Here is a 25,476-nt window from a genome sequence, read left to right as displayed (position 1 = left end):
GGGAAGGAGGGCCATTTCCCAGTGGTCCCAAGTGTGATGGGCAGAGAGAGGAGGTGAGCAGAGCCCAGAGGTGCCTCAGTGACCCAGAAGCCCAGGCCTCGCCTCCAGGCTCCTCCCCGACAAACGTGCAGACCCCAGGATCAGCTGAGGCCTACTCGGGGTCTTTCCAGGTCTCCCCCACCTCCCGCCTCCCCATCCTGGGCTGGAGACCTTAATCTAACCTTCCTTAGCAGGAGACCTGGCCGGGAGGCAGGGAATCTTTCTCTGACCACTTATCTGACCAGCTGAACGGGGCGGGGGGGCGGTTCGAGAACTGGGTCCCCAGCTGGCTCTATTCTGGCTCTGGGAGGGTGGGTCATGTGTAGGCTGAAGCAGGGTTCCTTCCCCTAGGCCCTGCGTGCTGCCCTTTTTTTTTCACTCTCAAGAGGCCAGGCTGCAGGGGCTTTTTTTTTTTTTTGAGTTCCTGTTTTTAATTGGCTCAAATTACAAAGGTCCCCAAGGAGGCACTGGGGGGTGGGGGTGGAGGGCAGCAACCTGGAGACAGCCTGGGAGGGGCAGGCTCCCTGCCAGTGCCCACCACCCCCACCTGCCACCCACACCCCTACAAGTGGAAGTGCAAGTGGAGAAAGGTCCCAGACCCTTTAAATAATCCTAAAAAACCATGATGAGAGAGGCGCTCCCACACCTTCACACTGGTGATGAGCTGCCCTAACTTTGGTCCTGGCCAGGGTCCTCTCCCGCTGAGTCCATGGCTCCGGTTAAAGACCCCGCCCCAGGCCAGGTAGGGGACAGCGGGTCTCCTCCTCCCAGAGGCAGGGAGGCTGTGGAACCGTTGGCAGGAAAGACCCATTCGGCGCAGCAGCAGAGTCCCAGCGCTTGAGCCCTCAGCCGGCCATGGCCGCCCCCAGGCGCAGTGAAGCTCGGTGTAGGGCGGGAGCTCAGGTCACAGCGCTGCTGTGGAGGAAGCTCCCCCCTCCCCACTGCTGAGGCCAGGTCCTCAGTGGGCAGTGGGAAGCCCAAGCGGAGCCCCTCTCTGGCTCTGGAGGCCGTGGCAACAGGACCCTGGCCCGCAGGGTGGTGAGGAGGCACCCTTATGCCCGGGCACCCAGCTCTCCAATGCGCTGCCGCAGGTGGAAGGCAAATTCGAACATGGTGGCTGCGAGGCTCTGGTGGATGAGGTACCGGGGCAGGCGGCCCTGGGGGAGGCGAGGAGAAGTTCCAGGAAGGCCGGCCCTCAGCAGGGACTCCCCCTCAACAACTGGTGCCCAAATGCAGGTGCAACTCTGGCATGTAGCCAAGGCCGCCCTCTCCCCCACCCCTGGCAGGAAGAACATGCCGTACCCCGGTCTTGGCATGAGTCACACAAATAGACCCGGGAGGGGGTGGGCTGGCAGCCAGCCACCCTTCCTCAGGCCTCAGGAGTCAGAGGTAAAGAGGGGAGGCACAGGGCCTCAGGGCGAGAAGATCATCTGGACCCTGCCCCCAGTTTCAGAGGAAGAAAGGAGGCGGAGAGCAGGGAAGCCGGGAGCAGGGACGCCCAAGGTCACACAGCACAGTCCCCTCCACTCCGCAGAGCCTGCCTCGGAGCCCCAGCATGCCCACCTTGAGATCTGTATTAAGGATCCAGATGAAGGTGCAGACTCGGGGATTACTGGCCGACTTGAGCACGATGAAGCCCCCAGGACCATTCTCTCCCCTGAGGAGAGATGCACTGGTAGGGGACCTTGGAGCCAGGCGAAACCCCTGATTTCCGCTCTGCCCTGACCCACCTTGGACTGGGGTGGAAGGGGGAAGGGAGCTGCTGGTCTGAGCAGGGCCAGAACGGGTGTCCCAGAGGCCACAGGATACAGCCCCCCACCCCACCTGCCATGGGGTGCTCAAATCTTCCTTCAACAGCCGGTCGATGTTTGCACAGCCCCAGGGGCAGGGCGTGTACCACCTTCCAGCTCTCATCTAGTCTGTCCAGGGACTCCGGTAGTGCGGGGGTGAGCACTTCTCACGGGGCCCAGCTCTGGGAGCAGTGCAGAGCCGCGGGGCTCCACGAGGGGGCGCCTTCTTGGGAGGCCACAGGCCTGAGCGGTAGGATTCCCATCCCATCAGCTCCCCTGCCTCCATAGATAAGGGAGCTGGCGTCAGGAGGGGAAACGAGCTTGCCCATCACCCAGCAAACACTGTGGTGGTGGTGAGACCAGAGCCCCGGGCTGACACGCAAAGAACAGCGCTCTCTGCGGAACCCCAAGACAGAAGGGGAAGTGTCGAGTATCTGGGAGGAGGCCACCCACAGCGCTAGGACTAGAGAGCAAGGGGGCTGGAGGAGGCCGTGGAACAGACAGCAGAGGACTCAAGCTTCTTCCTTTGGGTACCTCCAAGCACCATGAGGGTAACGCAAGGCCAAGGGACAGGGAGAAGGGGATGAAAGGCAGGAAGGTGATGCTTCAGAACACAGCCTCCTGCTGTGCCGGTCCCCTAGACCAGCCACCTCATGGCTCCCAGCCCCCTTCCCGACTGGTCCCTATTCATCGCCACCCTCGGTCTACCCTGGAGCTCCCCTGAGCCTGGTGGTGGTCCCAGATAAGCAGGAGTAGGGACAGTGGGACCGGGGACAGGAAGGCGACCTCAGCAGGAGAAAGTGCCCAGCTGTACACACCAGTCCTGCCCTGTTCTCACGGCCACGAGGGGAGGAGCCAGTGCGCATGACTCCAGGCAAGGTTCAGCTCACCTGACGTATTTGTGCGTCGGGGGCTTGGCGCAGTGCGTGGTGGCGATGCCCGCGGACAGGTATCGGTCTCGGCGCCGCTCGATGCGTCGGACATTCACAAAATCCCTGGAGGGGGATGATTAGATGAGGGGGGTGTGTAGAAGGCCCAAGGGCAGGAGGCCTGCCTGAGGGGGCGGGTAGGGGGGCTCACCTGGGGGAGACCACGCCACCCGCGGCCCCTGAAGACACATCATAGGAGATGAGGGTGTTGTCCTCTACTCGCTGAAGGATCTGCGGGCGTCAGGGCAGACATAAGGTGCAGCCACCCCAGGAAAACCCCGAGGATGGGCCCAGCATCTCAGGAAAGCCCCCAGGTCAGCCGGCTCTCTGCTCAGGCCCCGTAATTAGGAGCCACTTCCATTCATGGGCGCTGGACCCAGCACTCTGAGCATTTTGTTCTTCCATCTTCCAGACCCTCTCTTAGAGGAAACTATTACCACCATCCCCATTTTACAGATGGGGAAGCTGAGGCCCAGAGTAGTTCAGTGATGCGACCCGGGTCCCCAGGGGGTTCACTGTTCACACTGGATCACGCCCTCACCTGCCTGATGGCTCTGCCCTGAGGGGTGCCAGGCTTGGACCGCTGGCTCAGCTCACCTGGCAGGCGGTCACCGTCTTGTTCCATAGCACCATCCTCTCAGGCTGTAGGATTACCTCCTGGTACACCAGCTCCGCGGGGCAGGGCAGGAAGGTCTGGGGCGGGGTGGGCAGAGGGCTGGATGGTGCCAGATGTACTTGGGCACACCAGCCCTTTCCTGTTGGGTGGGAGAAACCTGCCGGAGGGTCCCCACACCACCAGGCCCTTCCTGGATGGAGTCCCAGGCAGAGCAAGAAGCTCCAGAGCACTCTTTCCATCACCCACCTTCAGAATGAAGGTCTTGCCGTGAAAGGGAATCTCGATGGTGTACACAGTGTCCCCATATTCCTATGGCAGGGACAGAAGGGCACCAGGGAGGTGAGTGGAGGGTAGAAGAGGGCCGGGTTGAGGGCAGGAATGGGTGACGGGCAGGGCAAGATTTTAACAGAGAGGAGAAAACTTTAGGAATCTGGGGGATATCTGAGCAACCATTAAAAAACCGTGGTTCTGACAAATGTCCTGCCATGAGGAGAGAAAGGCTTTTGATATCAAGTTAAAAGGCAGGAGCACAGCTGCAGCTGCAACCACGGAGGCCTGTCTCTCCAGGCCGCCGAGGCTGCCAGGGGAACTGGCCAGAGAAAGGGACGGGGATGTTTTCCCCCTGTTTTCCAAGCTCTCTGCCATCTTTCTAGATAATATTGTTTTGGTCATGAAACAAAACACCGGACACAGCACAGAAGCCTGGCTTCCCCTTCAAAGCTGGAGCTGAGGCGGCAGAGCGGCAGGGGCGGGGTCGTGGCGGGGGGGGGGGGGGGGGGGCGGTGAGCAGGGGAGGGGCGCTAGAAACGTCCAATCCAGGCCAAGGGGCTGACCCCAGGGCCCAGCCCCCTCCCCTGGGCAGAAATAGGGTTCCAACCCATGCAATCTTTGGGCTTCTTTCTCAGGCCTCAGAAAAGGGAGGGAAAACTCCCTATAAGCCGACTCTCAGGGTCCCGTGGGAGAAAACTTTCTTACGTTATTCTTCTCAAACTTCCAGTTCTCCTCTTGGGCCAAGATCTGGTCCACCACCGCCATGGCCTCCTTCCCCTGAAGGACGTACTCCCGTTCCTGGCCAGGGAGGGGAGGCAGGAAGTGGTCAGCCTGGCAGCTGCACCCCTCTGGGTCTTTCTCTAGACACTCCACACATCTCTTTCAAAGGCCTGATTCAGCTGGATGTCCAGATGCAGGGTTTGGGCTAGTCTCCTGCGCCCGCTGAGCTCCCGGGGACCAGGTGCTGTGGTTGTTACCCCAGGGCCCAGGCAGGAAGGAGACCACTGGGCCTGACTGACAGTGAGCCAGACACTCAGATGGACACTGACAGGCCTTCAGGCTGCCTAAGGTCTGCCCTCCTCTGGGAAGCCCCTGCCCAGCTGGCCGAGCCCAGTGCTGGCTCCTCTCTGGGGTGCCCACCCCAGGTAGGGGTAGGCAGCCAAATACCTGGGCAGAGAAGCTTTTCTTCCCAACAATTTCATCATCGGATTCATTGTCAGACCCTGCAGAAAAACAAGCACGGAGGACAACGGGAAGAGGTGGGGAGAAGGGGTGGGGGTGAGGGATTGGGGTACAAGTGCAATGGTGTGTGGGGGGATAAGATTGTGTGTGGGAGAGGGCTGCTCGCTTTCTCCAAGGAGCTGACAGAGGACGAGAAAGGACAGACCCAGCCATCCTGCTCCTCTTAAAGCCCCTCCCTGGAGGTAGTTCCCCCACCCACCAACCCTCACCTGCAAAGGATTCTGGGGGTGAATAGAACTGGCCCTCAGATAGAGCGCCGGAGAAGAGCAGGGGTCCTCGGGCGACAGCAGCCTGGGCGGCAAGGTACCCTGGGGGGCAGACGTGGGCAGCCATCGTCCCAGACCAAGGACAATCATGCCTTGGCAGCCTAGGGTCCCCCGGCCCAGGCTCTCTTTAAGGCTCTTGGAGGCAGAGTTGGCAAGAGAGCTCAGAACTGGCCCTCATGCCAGAAACTCTCCTCTCTTGGGTGGGGGTGACCCTCGCTGCATCCCCTCACCCCCCAGCACTCACATCGCTCCTCCTCAGCCTCCTGAGGTAGGACTTTGAAGTCAAGGAACCAGGTCTCCAGCCAGGCGAGGACAAAGGAGACGATGGGGAGCAAGTAGCCGAAGGCCCCTTTGCTGAGCAGCTGCGGAGGGGAGGGGGCTGAGCTCCACAGCCGGGGGCCACCCCAGACCCAGAGCCCCACCCCGGGGCTGCTGACTCTGGCCTACACCCCACTCCTGGTACCAGCTGCTTGGGCCCCCCCTGTGGCACATGCCTCTGAGATGGAGGGATTAATGAATTCTACAGCATGATACACTAAGGTCAGCCTGGAGGAGGAACTTTCTGTTCTTAGGGTTTCAGCAGGGCAAGTGGGCAAAGCCAGTGAAGCTGACCCCTTAGAAAAAGCCAAGGACAGGAATCCTCCTCACCCAACCCTGACAACAGGGACAGAAACCCAAAGTCAGAGAAGCAGTCCCTTCTTGGGATGAGCCCATCCCGCAGGCCAGATGCCCACCAGACCAGCCAGACCCCGAGCCACTGACCTCAGAGAGGATGACCTTGACGATGAGGAATGCACTGGACACCAGCGTGGTGACCTGTCCAGGGGAGGGAGAGAGAGACAGACAGAGCGAAGACGGAGCCTGGGGAGTAAGTCCTCCTCCATCCCACCCCATGAGCCAGCCCAGCCAGGGCCCGAGAGCTGCCAGGAAAGTGGCATCTTACCGCAATCACCCACCAGTGCCGGAGCCGCAGCACGGCATAGCCCAGGAGCAGTCCGGAGAAGCGGAAGAAGGCCAGGACCTGGCAGGGGAGTGGGGGAGCTGTCACAGGCAGCCATGGGCCCCACCCCGGCCGAAGGCTGGCCGCCCCTCCAGGCTGCTCCCCCAGGCTCCCCACGCAGTGTGCATGCCCCAGCAGGGAATGGCCGAGGCCAGGTCAGTGCTTCTTTGGGGATTACATGTGACCTCCTTGGACGGGGGTCTTGTCTTCCCCTCCCACTTGGGGCTCTCTGAAAGCAGGGCCTCATTTGGGAACAGGCTTGAATACAGAGGGCTCCCTGATCAGATTAGGATGCATGCTGCAGGAAGAAGAAAATCCAGCCAAAGAACCCTGTCCCTGCTCCCTCTCTGCCCGCAGGATCTCCAAGGCCACTCACAAAGATGTCAAAGAAGGAAGTTTTAAATCTGTAGTTGATGATCTCCTGCTCCAGGTTCTTCTGGATGCCTGTGTTGGTCTGGAAGAGAGAGAGGTGGGTAGGACCAAGTCCCCAGGGCTGCCCTTCGTCCTCCCAGAGGGGGCAGGTGGAACCTGGAGGAGAGGCTGTAAATGCTCAGCTACCACCTGAGAAGCCCCGAGGCACCAGGCGAGCTCAGCCAGGGGCCTGAGACCCCAGCGCTGAGACTGTTCCTCTAAGGATCCAGGCAGTCCAGACAGGCAGAGCTGAGCCTCCTGACACTCGTGAGCACGCTGCCTAGGAAGGGGCAAGCCTGGAGGGCCTTGGGAGGTGATGGGCCCTATGCAGGCACTATGCTGGCAGACAGCGAGCTGGGAGCCAGCCTCTCCCATGATTTCCTCTCCCTCCCACCACTGCGGTGCTCCATCTTCCAGCCAAGCATCCATCTGGGGTGACGGGGACCAAGGGTGGGCAGTGGTGTCAGACGGAGCCCCAGGTGGCAAATCGATTGATTAGGTTTGTACTTAATGGGCAAAATCCATCAAGCTGCTAGAGAGGATGGCATGCAGAGTAAGCAGACTGGTCCTTGCCTCTGCCCTTGCCCTAGCCACCCACATTTTCAATGGGATCCCTGAGAGCCTGGCTGGGGAGTAAGGAGTCCGGATGCCCACTGAAAGCTAGACTGCAGCCTGATGCCTCAGGTGGAATGGGGTGGCAGGCTTGTGCCTCTGCAGGTGGGGTGCCAGCCTCCAGAGAAGAGGGGCACAAGGGGACTCTGGGGGATGGAGTTTGGGAGCCCTGAAGGGGAAGACCCTTCACGATTACCTAGATTAGGGCTTCTGATTTCTGGAAGATGATCTGAATTGGGGTTGTGGAGGGGAGTGGGGTGTTAAAGATACAGATGTTGAGACGCTGGGTCTGAATCTCGGGGTGAGCCGAGCATCTGGAATGGCTGTAAAGCTCCTGAGCGATTCTGATGCTCAGGGCAAAAGCCAGCCATCTGGACAGCCCCTCACTGAGTCTCGAGCCCTGGTGCATCCCCATCAAATGCCTCAGCCTCAAGACCACTCTGCACCCCATGGAGTCAAACGCCTTGCTGACATCACAACCCACCCCAGCCTGATCCTCCTCTTACTCCTCAGACTACGCCCTCTTGGGCTCCAGAGTCAGAGCTGCAGGTGGAGTGCCAGCAGAGCTCCAGCTCTGTCCACAGAGCTCTCTCTTCCATGGTTTTCCTCTTTACAGATAACTCTCCCTTGCCTGCATACCCACCGGCCAGCCCACTGCATCAGGACTCAGGACAGTAGAGTTCCTGCCCTTGTTTTGCCAGCTCTGGCTGCAAGATCTTGGCGCCGGTCTTACAGCCTGGTCAGGGTCCTTGCATGCACTGGGCAACATGCAGTCTGTTAGAAAACTAAAAATAGGGACTTCCCTGGTGGTCCACCTGGTGAAGCTACCAGGGAAGCCCAAGGGGATCATCCAAAGAAGGTTTAAGACCTCAGAAACTCTTTAAATGACCCTGAACCTCGCTGATCCTCAGCTCTCTCATCAGTAAGGTGATCCTTAAGGACCAGTGGCTAAGACTCTGTGCTCCTAATGCAGGGGGCCTAGGTTCAATCCCTGGTCAAGAAACTAGATCCCATGTGCCACAACTAAGACCCAGTCAAATAGGCGCTGTGTGCTCAGTCGTGTCCGACTCTGTGACCCCAGGGACCGCAGCCCACCAGGCTCCTCTGTCCATGGAATTCTCCAGGTAAGAATACTGGAGTGGGTTGCCATTTTCTTCCCCAAGTAAGTAAATAATAAGTCAAACTAAGTAAATAAATATTTTAAAAAAACTAAAAATGCATACGTTTCAAAGTATGAAAATGGCAAAATTGAAAAATTAGTAAAATTTTAATTGTCCACCAAGAGAAACATGATGTTAATTCTCTGAACTGTTAAATTCAGCGTTCTGAAACTTTTTGTCAAATCTGAAAATAATTTGGAGATTAGATTTTCTCACTCCACGAGCATTTTCAAGTCTGCATGACAACTGTTGAGCTATTACAGCCAGTATAGCCATATAGGTTCCAAAGTAAAATTGCCAAACATTTTTTCAGCTCTTTTCTGTCAAGAAAATATTATACATACATTTAATGAAGGATGTGGGTGAATTTTAGTGCCTGCTTTCACGCTGGAAAGTGAAAGTGTTAGTTGCTCAGTCGTGTCTGATTCTTTGTGACCCCATGGACTGTATCCTGCTAGGCTCCTGTGTCCATGGGATTCTCCAAACAAGAATACTGGAGTGTGTTGCCATTCCGTTCTTCAGGGGATCTTCCCAACCCAGGGATCAAATCTGGGTCTCCTCCACTGCAGACAGATCCTTTACCGCCTGAGCCACCAGGGAAGCCCAAGGGGATTGTCCAAAGGAATAAAGTTTAAGACCTCAGAAACTCTTCAAATGACCATGAACCTCGCTGAGCTTCAGCCGTCTCATCAGTAAGATGGTCTGTAAGGTCCCCCATGGCTGTGGCTCCTTCTCGCTGAAGGTGCCAGCTCACCTCTGTGCACAGAGGAGCATCACCCTCAAAGCCTTGCCTTGCCTTCCAGCTCAACATACCCAGAATCAAACTTCACCCCTAAACCAGCTCCTTCTCTAAGCTCCTCTTTTGTAACAACAGTCATTGTTTTCCTGAACCCTGAGCTTGAGACGGTTTGTGACAGGTTTGTGACAGGAGGCAGTGATCAAGACCATCCCCAAGAAAAAGAAATGCAAAAAGGCAAAATGGTTGTCTGAGGAGGTCTTACAAATAGCTGTGAAAAGAAAAGACGCAAAAGGCAAAGGAGAAAAAGAAAGATACACCCATTTGAATGCAGAGTTCCAGAGAATAGCAAGGAGAGATAAGAAAGCCCTCCTCAGGGATCAATGCAAAGAAATAGAGGAAAACAAGAGTGGGAAAGACTAGAGATCTCTTCAAGAAAACTAGAGATCTCTTCCAGAAAACTAGAGATACCAAGGAAATACTTCATGCAAAGACAGGCACAGTTAAAGACAGAAACAGTATGGACCTAACAGAAGCAGAAGATATTAAGAAGAGGTGGCAAGAATACACAGAACTACATAAAAAAGATCTTCACGACCCAGATAATCACAATGGTGTGATCACTCACCTAGAGACAGGCATCCTGGCATGCAAAGGCCTAAGGGCCTTACGTAGCATCACTATGAACAAAGCTAGTGGAGGTGATGGGATTCCAGTTGAGCTATTTCAAATCCTGAAAGATGATGCTGTGAAAGTGCTGCACTCAATATGCCAGCAAATTTGGAAAACTCAGCAGTGGCCACAGGACTGGAAAAGGTCAGTTTTTATTCCAATCCCAAAGAAAGGCAATGCCAAAGAATGCTCAAACCACCACACAATTGCACTCATCTCACATGCTAGCAAAGTAATGCTGAAAATTCTCCAAGCCAGGCTTCCACTGTGAAATTTCAGATGCTCAACCTGGATTTAGAAAAGGCAGAGGAACCAGAGATTAAATTGCCAACATCTGTTGGCATCCATCGAAAAAGCAAGAGAGCTCCAGAAAAACATCTGCTTTATTGACTATGCCAAAGCCTTTGACTGTGTAGATCACAACAAACTGTGGAAAATTCTTAAAGAGATGGGAATACCAGACCACCTTACCTACCTCTTGAGAAATCTGTATGCAGGTCAAGAAGCAACAGTTAGAACTGGACATGGAACAACAGACTGGTTCCAAATAGGGAAAGGAGTACGTCGAGGCTATATATTGTCACCCTGCTTATTTAACTTACATGCAGAGTATATCATGAGAAATGCTGAGCTGGATGAAGCACAAGCTGGAATTAAGATGGCTGGGAGAAATATCAGTAACCTCAGACATGCAGATGATACCACCCTTATGGCAGAAAGCAAAGAACCAAAGAGCCTCTTGATGAAACTGAAAGAGGAGAGTGAAAAAGTTGGCTTAAAACTCAACATTCAGAAAACTAAGATCATGGCATCCGGTCCCATCACTTCATGGCAAATAGATGGGGAAACAATGGGAACAGTTGGAGACTTTATTTTTTTGAGCTTCAAAGTCACTGCAGATGGTGACTGCAGCCATGAAATTAAAAGACGCTTGCTTCTTGGAAGAAAAGCTATGACCAACCTAGACAGCATATTAAGAAGCAGAGACATTACTTTGTCAACAAAGGTCCATCTAGTCAAGGCTATGGTTTTTCCAGTGGTCATGTATGGATGTGAGAGTTGGACTATAAAGAAAGCTAAGCGCCAAAGAACTGATGCTTTTGAACTGTGGTGTTGGAGAAGACTCTTGAGAGTCCCTTGGACTGCAAGGAGATCCAACCAGTCCATCCTAAAGGAAATCAGTCCAGAATAGTCATTGGAAGGACTGATGCTGAAGCTGAAAGTCCAATACTTTGGCCATCTGATGTGAAGAACTGACTGATTGGAAAAGACCCTGATGCTGGGAAAGACTGAAGGCAGGAGGAGAAGGGGACGACAGAGGATAAGGTGATTGGATGGCATCACCGACTCTATGGACATGAGTTTGAGTAAGCTCCGGGAGTTGGTGATGGACAGGGAAGCCTGGCGTGCTGCAGTCCATGGGGTCACAAAGAGTCGAACACGACTGAGTGACTGAACTGACTGGGCCTGAGACCTGGAGGAAGGACACCTGCCATCCAGAACTCTGACCCACTTTGCACAAGGAGAACAAGGGGAGGCTCAGAGAGGCTGAGTCCCTCGCTGAGCTCACACAGTTGCTATAGAGCAGAAGCTGGGACAGGGGACCAAGCCCAGGATGCCCTGGTTCCATGCTCCTGCCTCTGCATCAGGTCCTGCTCTGCCCTGTCAGCACCCGGAGATTAGGTTCCACCGCCAGCTGGCCAAGCACTGCATGGCAAGGGTAGGGGGTGGGCAGACTCCACCCTGACAGGCAGCTCTGTCTCTAAACCATTAGGTGGAATCTCACCAAAACCAAGAGGCCAAAACTGGGGACACTGGAAGAATGCCCAAGGTGGGGAAGGAAAGCGGGGCGTCACTGGGAGTCTTTACAGATTGCCACCCACTGTTCCCTCTGCTTTCGGCACAGCGCCTGGGACACAGCTGGGACTCAGAAATGTTTGCTGAATGAATGAATGAACTAAGCCAGAGAGCAAAGTAGAGCAGAAAGAAGACAAAGGCTCTGATAACTCCACCAGAGCCCTCTGGGATCCCGCCTCCTTTCTCAAGAGTGTCCACTAGGGGCCAGTGTGGTGCAAAGGTGTGAGTTCTGGGTTCAGACCCTGCCTTCTTCACACACTTGCTGAGAGACCTTGGATAAGCAGCTTAACGTCTCTGTGTTTCTCTCTCTGGAAGATGAGAACAGCTATTCTTCTAGTCTCATTCTTCATTTTACCCGGAAATCAACACACCCCCAGATGCAACCCTCTGAGGCCCGGGCAATACCCCTCCCCCAACCTGACCTGTGCCCCGAGCCTCGCCCCACTCACGTTCAGCTCAATGATCCAGAGCAGGGAGATGAAGAGCAGGTCGAAGGTGACGAACAGACAGAAGGTGCGGCGGACGTCGGAGATGGCCCGGCGCTTCTCCGACAGTGGCGGTGGGAGGAGGTGAGAGGAGAGGCTCTGGCTGTGGGATAGCGACGAGCCCAGGGAGGCCACGGCCGGCAGGCTGCGCTCCAGGTCGCGGGCCAGCAGGTCCCCGGACAGCTTGCTCATCCTGGCGGGCCCCCACCTCCAGCCAGGTTGGGCTGGGCCTCAGCAGCAGGGCTGCAGGGAGGCAGGGTGGCTGGTCAGGTCCTGGTGTCAGGGTCCAGGAACACTCGGAAACCTCCTTTGTCCTTTCAAACGCAGCCCTAGGACCCCGATTTGTTTCCAAACACATCTGCCCCCCACCCTCCGCCTAACTCTGTGGCCCAGGGCCCTCTCTGCCTCATTTTCCTCTGCGGCCTGACTTCCAGGCTGGAGGGGTCTGAGCATCCTTCTCCCTCTGTCCTGCTTCTTCACCACCCCCCCACCCCAGGCAAAATCCTGCAGCCCCATGGTCACCCTTGGGGGCCTCCTGGGTCCTCCCTGGGGCCACAGCCTTTTCCTGCCAAGCCCTGCCCTGTAGTTCAGCCTCTGGGCCTGTCAGCAGCCTCTGGGTCGGTCCCACCCCCAGGAGAAGTCAGCCCCAAGCTCTGTTCTTTGTTTTCCAAGCACAAAGCCACATTCCCTCCCAGCCGCCAGCCCTACCCTCCCACCCCCTGATCCATGGCAACTGGGAGGGACTTCCTAGAGCAGTGTCTCTGCGCAGGCCAGCCCGGAGGGATGGTGGGATGAAATCTTGGTCCCTTCTCTCCGCCACCCCCGCCTCAGGCCCAACCAGCTCTCTCCTGCTCCTAATGGGTGGGCGCGTCTCCAGGCTTTCTCTACCCCCACCCACAGCAACCACCTCTAGACAGCCAGAAAAAGCTTTTCAGAACATGAATCAGATCCTGCCATTCCCTGTTCACAACCCTCCAAGGGCTCCCCTCTGGTCTGAGGATAATACACCCTCCTCATGGTGGTCCTCGCAAGATGGGGCCCCATCATCTCACTATGATGGCCACCCTGGCCTTCTAGGTCCCTTTAAGTGGCAGCCTGGTCCTGCCTTGGGGGCCTTACACCCAGATCTCCCCAGTCCTTCAACTGGCAGCTCCAAGGCCCTCTCCTCAGAGCCTCGCACCCTCCTTCCCCAGTCCCAGTGAATTTACCGGGCTTCACCTTCTCCGGTAATCTCACTGCGTTCCATGTCCACACAGGGCAGAATGGTTCCTCCTGTTCCTCACACAAGACAGCCGAGGCTCCAGGAGGTGAATGGATGTGACCATCCATGCCTTATCTGCCCATGTGACCATGAGGATGAAATCCTCATAAACCCGAGAGACAAAGTGGGCAGTGGGGCGCTCCCTCCCTGCTGAGCAGCCCCCAGGCCTATGGTCCTTGCTCTACCAATCTGCTGGCAGGGACCCTCAGAGGCCCTGTCCCCCAGGTGGGGGAAGGAAAGGTTTAGGCTAGAGCAGAGGGGAGCTGAAGCAGCATGGTGGGGCCTGAGTCTCTGGGAGCCCATGAAGAGTCTCCCTGAGTCTTCTCACATGCAGAACCAGAGGGCAGGTCTGGGCGCCACTGGAAGGGGAGCCCTGGGTCTTTGTGCTTGATTCTGGGAAGGCCAAGATCTAACTGGTCCCCTCACCATAGCCGTCCATCCCCTCCACACATTTGCTGTCTGGTCTCTTCCATGCTTCAGCTACTAAGTCGAAAACAAGCCCCCATTCTGTGGCCAGCACGGTTTCTGAGCAAGCCGGCTCACCCATCCCTCTACCTCTGTGCCAACCCAACAGTCAGGACTGACTGTTCTCAGCAGAAGCACCAGCCTCTACTACTCTTTCAGGGTGTCCATGCTAAGCTCATCTGGAGGAAAGCTGGACCAGCTCTGGAAGGTGGCGGCCAGAAGAGGGGGCCAGAAGAGACTGCTGGCAATGGGACCCCCCAACATCTATCAGCCAGATCTGGTGTCAGACTCTACGCTCAGCATCCCTCACTATGACACAGCCGCAGCCCCAGGGCGGGTGACATTTCCTTGTCTCTAATAGCCCGCTCGTCTTCTGCCAGACCTGTCTCCATCTCTCCTCTCTCCTGTCTCTCTCACAAGCTACCTCTTCACCATTCTTTGGAAGTGTCTCTGTACCCCCTCCCACGTCTGTCTTTATTCCGCCCCCTCTCTGGGTCTTCCTCTCCACTTCTCTCCCAACTGCGAGTGTCTCTCCACCCCCATCAGATTACTCTCTCTCTGGTTTTCTCTTATGTGTCTCTCTCTCCTTTCCTACCTGCCTTCACCTTCTCCCCCTTCCCTGTCTCACTGCAGGGTGCTGTGGCTTCCCCACTCCCTGTCTGCTCCCGGGTCTGTCTAGTCTTGCCCCCTGGCCTTCTCCCTCCCCTTCTGGGGACAGGACCTGGGTGGCAGCAGCTTGGGTGTGAGACACACTTGGCGTACAACAGCACTGACACTCACACACCCAGACGACCATGTGGAAGTGAGAGACACAGAGGGGGGCCGAGAGCAGAGGTGCTGGGGGAGCCCGAGAGAGCTGCCAATGCGGGGGGTGCGGCAGGTGAGGGAGCCAAGCACAGGGGGCTCTGCAGCAGGGGTGAGGGCTTCCGGCCAACAGTCAGAGAGAGCAGGGTTCTGCGTCACCCTCCTCTGTGAAAGAAACTCAGCATCCAAATAAGCAAGAGCTGGAAGAGGTGAATGAGTTCAGGGGCAGCCATCTGACCTGAAAAACTTTGGGCAAGTCCTTCTTAGCAAGCCTCCATTTCCCTATCTGGGAGAACGGTCCATTTTTTTTTTTTTTTTTAATGTATTTATTTTTTAATTGAAGGATAATTGCTTTACAGAATTATGTTGTTTTCTGTCAAACATCAACATGAATCAGCCATAGGTATACATATGTCCCTTCCCTCTTGAACCTCCAGGGAAAAGGTCCGTTAAAAAAAAAAAACCAAAACCCTTTTAAGAGAAACTTAACATCAACCAAAAAACCTTACCTAGGATCTCAATATATAAAACAGATATATTTGCAGGGCAGCAAAGGAGATGCAAACATAAAGAACAGACTCATAATCACAGCAGGGGAGGAAGAGGCTGGGATGACTTGAGAGAGCAGTGCTAAAAGAGAGCAGTAGTACACACGACCACATACCAAACAGCCAGCCAGTGGGAGCTTGCTGTGCGATGCAGCGAGGGCTGGTGCTCCTGACATCCCAGAGGGGTGGGGTGGGGAGGGAGGTGGAAGGGAGGTTTAAGAGGCAGGGGACACGTTTATACATCTGGTCCATACTGATGTATAGTAGGAACCACCAAAATATTGTAATTATCCTCCAATTTAAAATAAAATGATTTTTTAATTTAAAAAAAATAAATGTTAATGTTTGGCAGAAACCAACACAATTCTGTAAAGCAATTATCCTTAAATTAAAAAATAAATTAATTAAAAAAAAAGAAAACATAAAAACTGGGAATCCCCTGATGGTTCAGGGGTTAAGACCTTCACGGCCAAGGGTGCACGTTCAGTCCCTGGCTGGGGAACTAAGATGCCGCAAGCTTTGCAGTGCAGACAGCAGATAAATACAATGGATAAAAACAGGACTGTATAGGTCCTGCCATAGGATGTGGCCACAGAGAGCCCCACAAGTCAGCCTTCCCTCAAACTCCATCCGGGGTCACCCTGAGGAACCTCCATGGGTGTGGTTTGAAAAACTCAATTCAGATGACGTTGAAAAGTTTTGAGTTCCGTGAGACCACTTGCCAGCTCCAGATATGAAAACCACCTTGGCCTAGAACTGCTCTCAACAGTCCCCAGAACACTGGCCCGGGAGGATGGAGGCAGCTGCCGGGAGGGCGGACTGGCCTCCACCCTCCCGACAGGGGAGGCAGGAACAAGCGTCAGGAGGCTGGGGGCAGCAGGGCTGCCACCCAGCCCCCTGGGAGCAGCGTCCCCCTGCCAAGCCCACCGCCTGCCGTCACCAGCCCCTCCCCAGCACCTTCAGAGGTGTCAGGAGGGGAGCAGCACGTGTGGCGTGAAGAAGTCGGCCTGGGCTGACTGCAGACGTGACACCTGACGTGCTTGTGGAAGCTCAGCTGCTTGGAGAGAGTGGGGTGGTGGTGGTGGGAGGGGGGGGAACTGGTGGTTTTTCTCATCCTGGGTCAGAAGGGTAAGAGGGGTCGGGAGGAGGAGGCCAGGCAGGTCTCTGGGCACAGGGAAAGCTCTGGGGGCCCCTCACGCCCACTTCCAGGCCTTCTCTGACTGGCCCCAGGAAACGCTAGCCCGGGGGCAGCAGAAGCTTTCGGGTGGGTCCCCACTCAGCAGACGACAGCAGGCAGCTGGTACCTCTGAGGCCGGGGTTTGACTCTCGGTCCACCCTCACCAGTCTTGCGACTGGGGCAAACAGAACATTCTGAGAATCAGCTTCTTCAGTTGCATTAAATAAGGGGAATGATAATATACTTAGTGCCACAGAACTGTCCACTTAAAAGTGGCTAAAATGGCAAATGTTATGCTGTGCATGCTTTCCCACAATAAAAGGCAGCATCTCCCATCTGTGATTGCTACCAATGATTGCTGCCCCACAGGCATTTAGAGAAGTGTTAGGGGAAGGATGGCTGGTGTTTGGCCGGTGAGGGTGGAGATGGAGCAAGCGGGTGGGTAAGGCCATTCAGGTGAGAGGTGTGCGGTGTGGGGGGGTGGGGGCTTACACACAACAGTGATGTGTAATAAACTGCCCTCAAAGGCCTGAGTTCAAATCTGAGCTCCACAGTTCACGTGCCAGATGACCCAGAGTAAGCTGTCCAAGGCTTCAGCCCAGGCTTCCTCCTTTGTGTGAGCTATGGGCCAAGTTACAGAGGCTCCAGGCAAGCGTGTGCTCCTGGGGAGGTGGGCGGGGGGGTGTCCTGGCTCCCTGCACAGGCTCTGGGGGGAAGCCTGGACTGACCTCTGATGCTACCTCTTCCCACTGGTGCCTGACCCCCCAACCTCCCCCAGGGCTCCATTTCCAGTTCTTAGGTGGCTGGGGCACAGACAGGGCTCTTCCCAGGCCTCAGTCACACCCTGGGCTGGAGGCTCCAACCATCTCTCTGCCAGTCTCTGGCTGACATTTCCTGACCAAAACAAGTCTGCAATGCGCCTATGTCTGTCACTCACTTGGCAAGACTCCGAGGCTGCACCTGGAAACGGGGACTGGGGGATACCTGTATTGACCCTGGGGCGCCTGGTGGATCAGAGGAGACAGCTGTGCATGGAGAGCACGGAGAACAGCCCCTGATGTCACAGAGTAAGGGCTGCACAGACAGGAGCCATGGCCGCCGCCGCCGCCTCTGTGGGCCTCTCCCCTTCTCCTCTGCCCAGCTTCCCACGGAATGTCAGGCCAACCTACACAAGTTCCAGATAGAGCTCCCTCCACCAGCTAGGCTCTGTGACCCCGAGCAGACAAACACCCCATCTATGTCCAAAAACGATTCTCACCTCAGAGCAATACGGCATCTCCAAACCCTCTCCCCAGGCCAAGGGGGCAGTAGACGTGGGCTCAAAACACGTGCCCCACCCTGGATTCCCACCTTGTATGCACGAGCGTGCTGTCGCTTCAGTCATGTCCAACTCTTTGTGACCCTGCGGACTGCAGCATGCCACGCTCCCCTGTCCATGGGATTCTCCAGGCAAGAATACCGGAGTAGGTTGTCACATCCTCCTCCAGGGGATCGTCCCCACCGAGGAATTGAACCTAGGTCTCCTGTGACTCCTGCATTGCAGGTGGGTTCTTTACCACTGAGCCACCGGGGAAGCCCGGATTCCCACCTTACTAGTCACTGAACCTCTCTGTGCCTCGATTTTCTTCTCTATAAAACGGGGTAATGGTAGTATCTGCTTCTTAGAGGTATTACAAGGTTTAGGCAACTTTTTACACATAAGGACCCAGAACAGTCCCCAAAAAAGAGTGACTGCTGTGGAAGGGTTAGCTAACATGACCCCTGTATCATCTTAGGTGGAAACAGTCTCGAGTTCTGACAGCCTCTGTGGGATGGCTTCAGGCCAGGGCTGGGGTTGCTCTGGATTGAGACTCTGCTGATGCCCAGGTTAATGGAGAATCCACAGACGGGCAGCAGACAAAGGCTCTGTGTGCAGAAGAGGCTGGCCTCGGGTTGTGTTCTGCCACTGGCCAGCCTGGGAGGAAGCTGGCTCAGGGAAGGAGGACAGCAGACCAAACAGGCCTGTGCATGATCCAGACAGGCCAGAAGAAAGCAATCCGGGCTGGCAGTGGCCCCGCCGGCCCCCTGCAGACATCCTCTCCTTCACTCCTGGCATCTGTTGCCAGAAGCTGTAGAGGTGACAAGACTGAAGCTTGGAGAGGCCTGCCCCCAGCCTGGACAGGGCGGAGTTGATCCCAGGGGCACGTGGGCTTCCCCTAGTGCTGGGCTAAACCTAAATGTGGCCACCTTCAGGCCCTGTGGGGAGCGAGGTGTCAAAAGACCCCAAAGAGTTTAATAGCCAGAGCCTGTAGAGAGCTCAGCACCTTCCCCTCCACATCCGAACCATGAACAAATCCTTCCAAGTCCAGCCAGTATCCGCCACTGCTCACCACTAACAGCACCCTGCCTGAGCCACGATCTCACATTTACTACAGCTTCCTGACTGCCTCCTTGCCCTGGTCCCAAGTCTGTTTCAATACGGCAGACAGAGGGACCACAGTAAACGTCAGGCTGCACCTCCTCGACATCCCAAACTTCCAACAGCCTCAGCTCCCCCACAGTAAAGGCCAAAGTCCCCGTCCTGGCCTACAAGCCTCCTCCTCCCCTGGTGCCTTCTGCTCCAGCCACACTGCCCTGTGGACACATCCAGCATGCTCCTACCCCAGGACCCTTGCTCCTGCTGTCGTGTCCGGATTTCCTCCCCTTGGTCTCTGCAATGTTCCCTCTCTCTGGAGAGGCCTTCCCTGAACCCTCTATTCAGCCCCAGCCTGCATCCCCTCACCCTGCTTCCTTCTTCACCGCAGACATTATATGTTTACTGATCTGCTTCCTGCCTGTCTTCTCCCACCGGATCAGGGACACCCTGCCTGCTCACGGCTGCATTATCTGGTTCCGGCACCAGTCTCACAGCAAATATTGAAGAAGTGTGCTGAACGACCGCAGCATCACATGTACAGGTGTTCCTGCACACACTCACACCCAATCCTGGAGGAGCGGCCCCACCAAACCAGCCTCTGCTGAACTGGACTCCACCCTCATTGGAGTCTCGTGTTACCCAGAGCCTGGGCCCTTCCTCCACCAGCAGGCAAGGGGGAGGACTGGTTTCCCACGCAGCCTCAAGCAGGGTGACTGCTCCCCTCCTCTTCTCTGAACCCAGACTCACAGGGAAAGGCCTGGGTGCAGGTTTAAATCCCTAGGATAGCGAGGGTCCCCACCACTCCGCTCTTGTGATGGGATTGACACGCCTCCCCCAATACTCTCGAGCCACTGGCTGTTCCCAGGATACACCATGGCCAGTTGGGTCTCCCTTCATACCTCCAGTTCCCTTGGGAGGAACTCTTAAGTCTTTAGAGACCAGTTCAAAAGTTGCCTCCTGGACAAACCTCACTCTCAGCTCAGGCTTCCCCAAGCCCAGATCTCGGGACCCTGGCTCAGCACTTCAATCCCCACACCCCTAGACTTTAGGCTCAAACTCATCTCTCCTCGAGCCCTTGAGGCTCAGGTCATGCACATGTCAAGTAGGTTCACTGGCCTATGGATCACCCTGGAATAAGGGAAAGCGCGTAGATTTGGGGGTTGGTCAGGAAACCTGGAGTCAAAAGCCAAAGGCCATTCTTTATTACTCCGTGGGCCTTTGAGTCTCTCTGAAACTCAGTCTTCTCATCTGTAAAACAGGGATGGTAGAGTGCCCACATCACAGAGCTATTGAAAGAATTAGAAACAACAGCTGCAATGTGTCTGTGCTTAATTAATGGCACCCCACTCCAGTACTCTTGCCTGGAAAATCCCATGGACAGAGGAGCCTGGTGGGCTGCAGTCCATGGGGTCACTAAGACTCGGACACGACTGAGCGACTTCACTCTCACTTTTCACTTTCCTGCATTGGAGAAGGAAATGGCAGCCCACTCCAGTGTTCTTGCCTGGAGAATCCCAGGGACGGGGGAGCCTGCTGGGCTGCCGTCTGTGGGGTCGCACAGAGTTGGACACGACTGAAGCGACTTCGCAGCAGCAGCAGCATGACCACTATCAGCGGCCACGGGAACAGTGTTAGAGGCAGGGCCCTGGGCCAGGCACATGCAGCACGGCACTCTGCCCAAACTGAGGGTCCATCAGTACTTCTGGATGGCAGGATGGGCCCTGATCTCAGGGAGCTGACCCAGGATGTTACATATTAGGCTCTCCTGTAGTTCAGGGATCGGTGACCTATGCCATCAGCCTCAGCACAGCTGGCTTCCTAGTCTCTACTGTGCCCCACCCAGATGGCTTGGGAAGTTCCCTGGAGAAGCAGGGAACTATGCCCCTAAAGAACCCAGGACACAGCAGCAGTGACAAGTAAGATCTCAGAGGCCAAGCCAGGCTCTTTCCCTTTTCCTTCTGAGGAAGTGAACAGGGCCCAGTCAAGCCAAAACAGAAACCGTATTCATCACGGAACGCTCCCACACTGCCCTAGCCCCAGGAGGTTCTGAAGTACAGTTTACAGGCTTTCCTTGTGACTCAGTTAGTAAAGAATCCACCTGCAATGCGGGAGACCTAGGTTTGATCCCTGGGTTGGGAAGATCCCCTGGAGAAGGGAAAGGCTACCTACTCCAGGACTCTTGCCTGGAAAATCCCATGGACAGAGGAGCCTGGTGGGCTACAGTCCATGGGGTCACAAAGAGTCAGACACGACTGAGCGACTTCACTTTCATTTTCTTTCTTTCACTTTCACTTACTGGAAAATCCTATCAAACTGAGATTGACTCAGCCCTTCAGCTCCCTCCTCACGCCAGGCCCTATTAAATGTCAGAGATGTCCCCAGCTCTGTGACTCTATGACCCCAGCCTACTCAAGGGCTGGTGAGTCAGGCCCCATCGGTGCTGTTGGATAAAACAGGACTAATGAGGTTGAGTTCTCAAGGTCAGTTTGGAAAGGGCTGGTCCATCTTCCAGGGCAATCTCAGTCCTATGAGCCTAGGTGACAGAAGGGCCCTGCAGGGGCGGGGGTGGTTCAGAACAGACTCCTCCCAGCACTGGCCCGGACCAGCCCCTTCCCAGGCAGAAAAAGCTCAGAGGAACATACAACAGGCAGGATGGTATACCTCCCTTGTCCCTCGTCCCACTGATGTGGCAGCTGTCCCTTTGGGGACTGGGAGCCCAGGGCAGTTTCTGGGACATGGTTGTAGACCTGGAGTCAGAAGACAGTTCCTGCTGAGTGAACCTGACCTCACCTCCCAAATCTCAGCTTCTCTGTCTGTAAAACGGGGCCAACAACCTCTGTCGTTGAATGCAACAAGTGTGAGCTGTCAAATGTACACAATTTTTGGTCTCACCCACACCCTTTCCCCCAAACAAGTCCGAGTGTCGGAGAGCTCGGTTTCCCACAGCAGGTAAACTGAGAGCCTACAGCGTGCCAGCCACAGTGTTGGTCCCCGGGGATATTCACTCAGGGGGTCCACGTCTGGGAAGGGAGGCTGACAGATAAAGGCACAGCGCCACGCTGCGATCAGCACTTTCAGGGAGGGGTGAACAAAGGACTGTGGGCTCCCAGAGAAAGGAGCATCTGACCCAGGCTAGAGTGGGGGAGGTCAGGAAAGCCACAGGGAGGAGGAGCCATCTGACCCAGGCCTCTGCATCTATCAGCCGGAGGCAAGGAAGATGGGCACTCCGGGCTTGAACAGAAGCCCAGAATCTGGTTTAAAACACAGGCCCAGCCCACAGGCATGCGTGCTGACCTTACCCCTAGGGCCCTGCCCCCAAACATGGGTACCAAGCCTCCAGACCTCCCCAGGGCATGGTCTCTGCAGGCTCCTAACCCGAGGGGATACTTCTTTGCAGCCAGGTGAAGAAAGGAATCTGCCCTCATGCCCACCTCAGCCCCCTCCCCTGAAGGAGCTCTCCAACTGGAGGATATAGCTTTCCTTTCTCTGAGCCCACCCAGGTCTCTGCCTCCTGCTGGTACTCATTCTCTCACCGAGGGCCCCTAACTGTCAGCTTCTCTGGGAAGTTACTCTTGGCCTTTTTCTTCCTTGGGTTCCCAGAGTTCTGTGTACATTTCTCTAGAACTCATGCTTGAAAGTGAAAGTGAAGTCGTTCAGTCGTGTCTGACTCTTTGCAACCCTGTGGACTGTAGCCTACCAGGCTCCTCCGTCCATGGGATTCTCCAGGCAAGAGTATTGGAGCGGGTTGCCATTTCCTTCTCCAGGGGAGCTTCCCAACCCAGGGATCAAACTCGGGTCTCCCGCATTGGAGGCAGACACTTTAACCTCTGAGCCACCAGCCTGGCCTCTAACATTCATCCATTTCCAGACTCATTTCCTGAGCAGAATGACATGGGATCTAGGTCTTCTACTATTTTGAATCCTCACCCAGATCCTGCCCCTAATGCTCTCTACCCCAGCATTTTATTTACTGACAAAGAGTCAGGCTTTGCAGCTCTGAGACAGAATGAGAAGCCACATCAACTATTCTCAAGCAGTTGATAAAATTAAAAATCAGAATCACTGTTCTTTATCCTTCTTATGTAAACAGTAATAATAGTTAACACTGATTTACTGAGCATGCCTGTGCTCACCGTTTTAAGCCCTAAACATACACTATTTCATTTAATCCACGATAACTGTACCAAATAGGCACAGAACTATCTCCATTTGCCAAACGAAACTGAAGCTCTGCCTTCATCAATATCATAAGATAGTCCTGGGACCCAGGAAGTCCAGTTCATGAGTCTGTATCCTTCATCATCAGGCTATTATGGACAGGGTGCTGCAGGGACTCAGATGGGACAATATTTAGCCTTGGGCAGGGGCGGTGATCCAGAGGTGATGCTGCCTGAGCAGAGCACTAAAGGTCAAGTAGAAGGTAGGCAGCAGATAAGAGGAAAAGGGACTTTCTAGGCAGTGGGGCTGGTGCATGCAAAGCCATGGAGACACAAAATGGCAAGGTGTGGGCAAGCACATCCTGCAATGTCATATTATTGGACCTCAGGGTACACATAGGGTAGGAGAGAGAGCCGTGTAATCTGTGCTAAAGATTCAGCCTTTCCCATAGGCACTGGGAAACCATTCAAGGGTTGTAAGCAAGGAAGTGACATTATGAGACATCTTTTTCAAGGACCACAAGAGTTACAGTTGGGACACTGGGTTGCAGGCGGCCGTGAACTGGAAGTTCAGTCACCGCAATCATCCTGTTGAGAAACATATCGACAAGGTGCTGACAACAGAGTCAGAGGCATGGGACCATGTGCGAAGCATGTTAGGAAGTTACTGGACTAGGTCACCTCTTAGATATGAGAACTGAGAAAAAAGAGGAAGTATATGATAATTCTCAGGTTTCTGGCTAGGATGGGGTAGTTGAGAACAAATGAATCTGCAGGGGACAAGATAAATTTGAGTTCAGACAGACTGAGTGGCAGCTGAAGTAGAGCCATCCAACTGGTAGCTGGATGGCCAAGCCTGAGGCTCCAGGGAGGGGCTTGGCTGAAGCTGGAGATCTGGGTGCCTTTCTGGTATCCTAAAGTTGAAGCCAGGCTTCCCAGGTGGCTCAGTGGTAAAGAAGAATCCACCTGCCAATACAGGAGCCGCAGGACACTCAGGTTCAGTCCTTGGAGGAGGAAATGGCAACCCACTCCAGTATTCTTCCTGGGATAACCCCATTGACAGAGGAGCCTGCAGAACTACAGTCCAAGAGGTCACAGTTACACACGACTGAGTCACTGAACACAAACGGACACAAAGCTGAAACCATGAGAGTAGATGAGACCATCCAGATTAAGTGTACAGAATAAGGGGCTGGGCAAGAAGAGATTGTGAAACGGTACTTCTGCAGTCAGAGGAGTAGGAAGAAAATAAGGGGATGCTGACGCGGAGGAAGCCAAAACGGGGGGAAGGGGCACATATCCACTATATCAATTACGAGTTAGTGTCACTGGTGTTATGCACCTTTAATAACTCAAGAAAGATATCAAAGAGCCCTTCTGATGTCCATTAAGAAGTCATTCACTGCCATTTCCCAAGGAACTTGAGGGAGCCCGGATGACAGTGAGACGGAGACCTACAGGAACTTGCAGATATTTTCCTGCTCATTTTTAACCCTGCTACTGCTACTGCTAAGTCACTTCAGTCGTGTCCGACTCTGTACGACCCCATAGACGGCAGCCCACCAGGCTCCCCCATCCCTGGGATTCTCCAGGCAAGAACACTGGAGTGGGTTGCCATTTCTTTCTCCAATGCATGAAAGTGAAAAGTGAAAGTGAAGTCGCTCAGTCGTGTCCGACTCTTAGCGACCCCATGGACTGCAGCCTACCAGGCTCCTCCATCCATGGGATTTTCCAGGCAAGAGTACTGGAGTGGGGTGCCATTGCCTTCTTAACCCTGACACCTCCCCATATCCAGTTCTTGCTCTTAATACCCAGACACCACCCCCTCACAGTGAAAAGAAAAGCTATGGAGGGCGATCCGGGACACCCTTCCCGGACTCTTTCGAGTGGGTGGGGCCGCGGACTGTCAGCGCAGGAGACCCCTTAACCTCGCGCGGGGTAGAGCTGAGGAAGGGGGCGGAGCTGAGGAAGGGGGCGGAACGTGGGGAGCAGGGGGTGTGGGAAGGGTCGGACGGAACCACGAACGGACACCCGCTAGGGAGACGGGATCCGCTGGCAAGACGTAGCCCTTGTACCACCACCTGGTCCCAGTGACCTCTTGCGGACCCACCTGCTCCATGTCAGCCACGACCCCAGCTCTTCCTACCCGCAACCGCAATCTGACTCCACCGCCCCAGCAGCGCCTCCGAGCGGAAAGAGATCTCCCGACGCCACTTCCGCCACTGAGTCCGCCCCCGAGAGCGATCCGGGACGTGCGTAGGACTGCAGCCCCGCCCCTTCCCCTCAGCCCCGCCCCCAAGCCCTCGGGCCCCACCCCCCGAAGTCCGGAAGTGGGGACTGAAGCCAAAGTTAGGCTTGAAAAGAGCTTCCTAACGGTAGGGGGGATTGGAAAGAAGCCCAGAGACATCATCCTTGTTGGGCCACGAAAGCCTGGCACTATGGAGAAAAAAGGGTCTTCCCCAGGGGAGGCCTGTGGGGAAAGGGGTGGGGACGGGTCCTTTGTAGGATTTCAATTACTCTTGAAGGACTCCTCTCCCCCACCCACTTTCAGCCATCCTTACCGGGATCTAGAACTCCTAAGGTC

At 55.2% G+C, this 25,476-nt stretch overlaps 1 protein-coding gene across 2 annotated transcripts; it reads right to left on the bottom strand.

Moving 5' to 3' along the window:
* Nucleotides 1-443: 443 nt before the first annotated feature.
* Nucleotides 444-25,147, bottom strand: STARD3 (StAR related lipid transfer domain containing 3). Of its 2 annotated transcripts, none has more exons than XM_019982270.2 (15): nucleotides 25,003-25,147; nucleotides 12,050-12,328; nucleotides 6,529-6,606; nucleotides 6,096-6,173; nucleotides 5,915-5,968; nucleotides 5,397-5,514; nucleotides 5,096-5,194; nucleotides 4,812-4,867; nucleotides 4,350-4,442; nucleotides 3,621-3,683; nucleotides 3,356-3,451; nucleotides 2,910-2,989; nucleotides 2,720-2,824; nucleotides 1,603-1,696; nucleotides 444-1,196 (listed from the first exon to the last, which is right to left on the bottom strand). In XM_019982270.2, exons 2-15 carry the CDS (start codon nucleotides 12,275-12,277, stop codon nucleotides 1,092-1,094), a joined length of 1,347 nt encoding a protein of 448 aa, XP_019837829.1. In that variant the 5' UTR covers nucleotides 12,278-12,328; nucleotides 25,003-25,147; the 3' UTR covers nucleotides 444-1,091. The 2 variants fall into 2 exon arrangements, with proteins under 2 accessions (XP_019837829.1, XP_019837830.1); XM_019982271.2 differs by lacking the exon at nucleotides 25,003-25,147 and adding an exon at nucleotides 12,608-12,717.
* Between the last annotated feature and the right edge of the window lie 329 nt (nucleotides 25,148-25,476).

Source organism: Bos indicus, chromosome 19 (genome assembly GCF_029378745.1).
Source record: "Bos indicus isolate NIAB-ARS_2022 breed Sahiwal x Tharparkar chromosome 19, NIAB-ARS_B.indTharparkar_mat_pri_1.0, whole genome shotgun sequence".
Classification (NCBI taxonomy): domain Eukaryota; kingdom Metazoa; phylum Chordata; class Mammalia; order Artiodactyla; family Bovidae; genus Bos; species Bos indicus.
Note: the sequence above shows the minus strand (reverse complement) of the source record. Positions and strands in the feature narration are given on the sequence as shown.

What these genes read in the sequence shown, in the direction of transcription:
- STARD3 (XM_019982270.2), bottom strand. Translation starts at nt 12,277, where the DNA reads ATGAGCAAGCTGTCCGGGGACCTGCTGGCCCGCGACCTGGAGCGCAGC. An exon ending in AGAAAAGCTTCTCTGCCCAG is followed by an intron (nt 4,443 to 4,811) that starts GTATTTGGCTGC and finishes CTCCCTGGCCAG; the next exon opens with GAACGGGAGTACGTCCTTCA. An exon ending in GGAAGTTTGAGAAGAATAAC is followed by an intron (nt 3,684 to 4,349) that starts GTAAGAAAGTTT and finishes TCCCTGCCATAG; the next exon opens with GAATATGGGGACACTGTGTA.